This window comes from Aphanomyces astaci, assembly GCF_000520075.1.
Source record: "Aphanomyces astaci strain APO3 unplaced genomic scaffold supercont1.100, whole genome shotgun sequence".
In the NCBI taxonomy this organism is placed as follows: domain Eukaryota; phylum Oomycota; class Saprolegniomycetes; order Saprolegniales; family Verrucalvaceae; genus Aphanomyces; species Aphanomyces astaci.
The window spans coordinates 80,548-84,476 of NW_009798363.1; the positions used below are offsets into that span (position 1 = coordinate 80,548).

Sequence of the window (3,929 nt, forward strand, 5' to 3'; positions counted from 1 at the left end):
GCCCGAACTTCGAAGAAGATCGGTCGAAGCACGAGGTATGAAGCGTTGGGCGAAGTAAAACCTGAAGATTACACACCGCCCCTGGTCGAGCAGGCGCGTTACAATTGGCGAAGCGGTTCCATAACATGTGGTTCTAGTGTCGGCCCTCGCGGAGAAATGTCTTAAAAATGATAATCCAAACTCAATTAACCATGCCGAATCATCCGGGCATTCGACTTGAAAATGAGTCTGGATTTTTCACATGTATCCGACTAAAAAACGTGGTGTAATGACATGTGGCATGTGCCTTTCCAATCATGTGTTTATGCAACGTTGCCTCCTGAGAGAATTATGGCCAATGAGAGCAAAAATCACGGTGTCACCTAATTGGCTAATTTGCTACTGATACAGAGAACTGATTGGATTCAACTTCATTACAATTCATACTGCACAATGTGCCCAAGCTGTTTAGGCACCCAGTGAATCATCTAAGTGGTCTTGCGTGAGTTCAAATCCCGCAGAAGAACATTTTTTTATGCAAAACCAAAGCGACCATATATTTGTGATTCTGTAAAACCCGAACACCCTCCTTATGATCCGTGGTGAAAGATTATGTTGCTAGCGATCACAGTAGGGCAAAACCATCGTCAAAGATTGGTATGGATTAGCGTGCGAGACGCATATGACAATTGGCTAGGCTCTGGTCCAAGATTGGAGTGAATAGAGCGAGATTAGCGTGGTAGGTGTCCGTTTACGTAGCTGAGACGTTTAGTAGTGTAGTAAGAGAATGCTCGCCCCAGATAGTGCCACGTCATATAGGCTACATATGCATATGACAACGGCTTGGTCACGACAAGCGAGATTAGCGTGCGAGGTGTCCGTTTACGCAGCTGAGACGTGTAGTAGTGTAGTAAGCGAATGCTCGCCCCAGGTAGTACCACGTCATCTGGGCTACATATGCGTATGACATCGGATGGTGTGCATTGAATTTGGTCTGTAATGCGTATTAATTGAAGAGTCTACACAGCTTGCAACGGTGTTGTGGCTGGCAGGGTCACTGTGTCGCGGGTGGTTGAATGGCGCCTTGCATCTCCGACAGCATCGCGTTGAGTTCTTGCAATTGGGCTGACGTAAAGCTGCTTCGAACTTGACCTTCCACGTGAATCGTGTTGACTCGACGGTGATTTAACGTTGCCATGTTGTGTTGAATGAACAGCATGAAGTTATCTCTCCTCATGTATCCGCAGCTTACGACAACTGACGCGAGTTGTGAATTGTACACTTCAGCCAAGACGGTAGATATTTTAGCGAAGGAAGGGAAATTGTCTATGCAGTACCCGCTTCACTAGGTTTAGAATAGTCTGTGAGGAATGTGATCAATACCTGGAGCAGTTGATGTGGTTTGCATAGTGCAGTCGATCCACGAGGAACCAAATGTTTCGAAAGATCCAGGGCTCTCGTTGCATGCAGTAGTTTTGGATGTTGCAGGCGTTGTCGATTATGACGACACGCTTCCCATCGGTCCGGCTTAATCGCTGAGCGAGGATCGAAAACGGGTGGGACGGACTCTCGTAGTCGAACATCAAAACAAATCCAAGGCAAATGGAATGTGGGCAGATGAAGTGAAATATTCCTACGAATAAGAGTATAAGCATGTAAATAAACGTCCTGAACTGTTGTAGTATATTTTACCCGGCAATTTGTACTTTGATGCAGGAGCTTTCTTCGTGCATATTTTATCACGGGATACGTCGCTTTGGTAGTGGCCGAGCAAACGTATGCAGGGCGTACCAGGGAAGCAAGCAGCTTTGTCGTCGTAATTGCAGTCTCGAGCGTCACGGGATGCTAAACTGTCGGTCGTTTCATGGGGCTGCAACCGCGACGTGTAGTCGCACATGACTGACAGGTGGACTAGCAGTTTGGACAGCCCCCTCCACAACGGGTGCTTTGGGTTGAGGAGCATTTGAGATTTCTGAAGGGCTTGGGATAATACTGGCATTCGACCCTGCAGCTTCAGGAATTCGCCATTTGCGATGCCGATAGTATGGGTGACCGCCATGGTTTGAAGAACATCGCGCAGAACGGTTGGGCCGTGTATAAGTCATCCAGGGACCACAGAGGTACAGGACAAATCGTACACAAAGTCGGCCCACAATGGATCACACAACCCACTTACACCAGCACTACCAAGCAAATACTCCACAAAGTCGCTCAAATAGGCAACCGTCAGGGTGCCCACTAGCAACTCCTTCAAATTGGTGTGCTCCACCAATGGCATGGTTTTTATGGGGCTTTTGTCGTGCTTTGACACGTTTCGCCCCGAAAACGTCCTCAGTAGACGCCTGATGGCTTTGCTTCCGTCGAGTACTCGATCGGAGATATGCACGCCCTGGCAGTGCTGGTCTACTCTGATTTCATCTGGTTGGGCCCCAGGGTCCTGAACACATGAACAGCCTTCCCCCCAAACTTCAACTGCTTGAAGTTGTTACTGGCCGACGGGAGTAGGTACAGGTATCCTATTTGCTACGTAAGGGGATCTCACTTTGAGTGCACTTACCGGGGACACGCGAGAAGTAATTTCTCGAATTGGTTAACACACTGATGTACGCTGTTATGTTGTCGGAGCTCAATCCGTCGTCGTCGGCTGTCTGGTAATCCATTCCGTCAAAGTTGTCCGCGTTACTTGCCACGTTGTCGTTGAAGTTGAGGTCGCGTTCTTCGCGGGCGACTTTATTCTCATGCTCAAACGTGTCGTGGACGGCACGAAAAGTGTCCGCGACTGACGTGGAATGGCCGAAGGAACCACTACGTCTATGGTCGATAAAGTTCGCATCAAACCATTCGTCATGGTGTCGTTGGGTTGCTGCCATTGCCTCGACATCGGAACGCACCCCCTCGTCCAAACACCGCAGTCGAGCGCGTTTTGATTGCAGTTCATCACCTTACATCTTGCTTTAGATCACCCGTAGAGTTCATGAAATTGTTACCGCCAGTGCGATCTCGAACTGCACAAGGAGTATCCCCGTTATGACGTACACAGCACGCTGCATCGAACATGTCGCCAAAGGTCACTGCAAGGAATCCGATAAATACATACATTTTGTCCAATCAATCGCCACAATATTGATTGGTGCTGCTAAAGTAAGAAGGTCACTTTCCATTGTACTCATGAACATCAGCCGCCTCCTCAACGGCGAAGCCGTGGACGGAGATGACGCAATCGCTACAGGAACAGTGCTAGCCCACATTTATCTGTGAGATTTTGTGTGAGCAGTGATGCACTCGAGTGCAGTCATCCCCATGAGTACATCCTTTTGGGAGCGAGTGAGACGGCTCACACGACAGTCGTTACTTGGCCAAGGTGGCCGGTGTTGTCTTACCCGGCGACGGCAGGCATTCAAGAAGTCGTTACCTTGAGCAATGCATTATAGCCACGTTGGAACTTCAACAAAATTCAAGTCTAACTACTGCTGTAGGTTGGGAAAAGCTGGATATTTGAAGAGCTTCCAAGACGCCGCAGTTAAGTACGCCACGACAAATACTCCGTGTACATTCCGCTGGGTGTATATCACAGAGGTCGTTAAGGGGATGGAAGGTATAGTACGTAGTGTTCACTTGACGCCTGAACGATACGCATTTTCCCCCGTAGAGTTGGCATTTTCCACGGGGCTGCTCAACCAACGTGGAGAGGCTGCTGCCATGTACGCTGCATTGTTTCAGGAGTGGGAGGCCATGCGTATTCCCACAACTTTAGGAAGTTTGAATATGCGTACGTTGAACTGGTTATACGTTCACTCACGTCACGTGGTAGTCAGACTCCCAATCCTCGTGTCGATTAGACGACTACAAAAACAAGTACGGAATGTCCACGTCATGCCCATGCGCAAACCAGTAGCGGATGCGCAATGTATTGGGAGAGCCCGTCGAGCATTGCTTCAGGCACTACGAAC

At 48.8% G+C, this 3,929-nt stretch overlaps 2 protein-coding genes across 2 annotated transcripts; both read right to left on the minus strand.

The window, feature by feature from the left end:
• Positions 1–1,033: 1,033 nt before the first annotated feature.
• Positions 1,034–2,038, minus strand: H257_17203 (hypothetical protein; the record flags this gene model as incomplete). Its single annotated transcript, XM_009845904.1, has 3 exons — positions 1,034–1,226; positions 1,363–1,612; positions 1,672–2,038. The coding sequence occupies 3 exons, from the start codon at positions 2,036–2,038 to the stop codon at positions 1,034–1,036; spliced, it is 810 nt and encodes a 269-aa protein (XP_009844206.1).
• Positions 2,039–2,080: 42 nt separating this feature from the next.
• On the minus strand, positions 2,081–2,849 carry H257_17204 (hypothetical protein; the record flags this gene model as incomplete). The annotated part of the gene is made up of 2 exons (XM_009845905.1): positions 2,081–2,382; positions 2,537–2,849. 2 exons carry the CDS (start codon positions 2,847–2,849, stop codon positions 2,081–2,083), a joined length of 615 nt encoding a protein of 204 aa, XP_009844207.1.
• Positions 2,850–3,929: the final 1,080 nt, after the last annotated feature.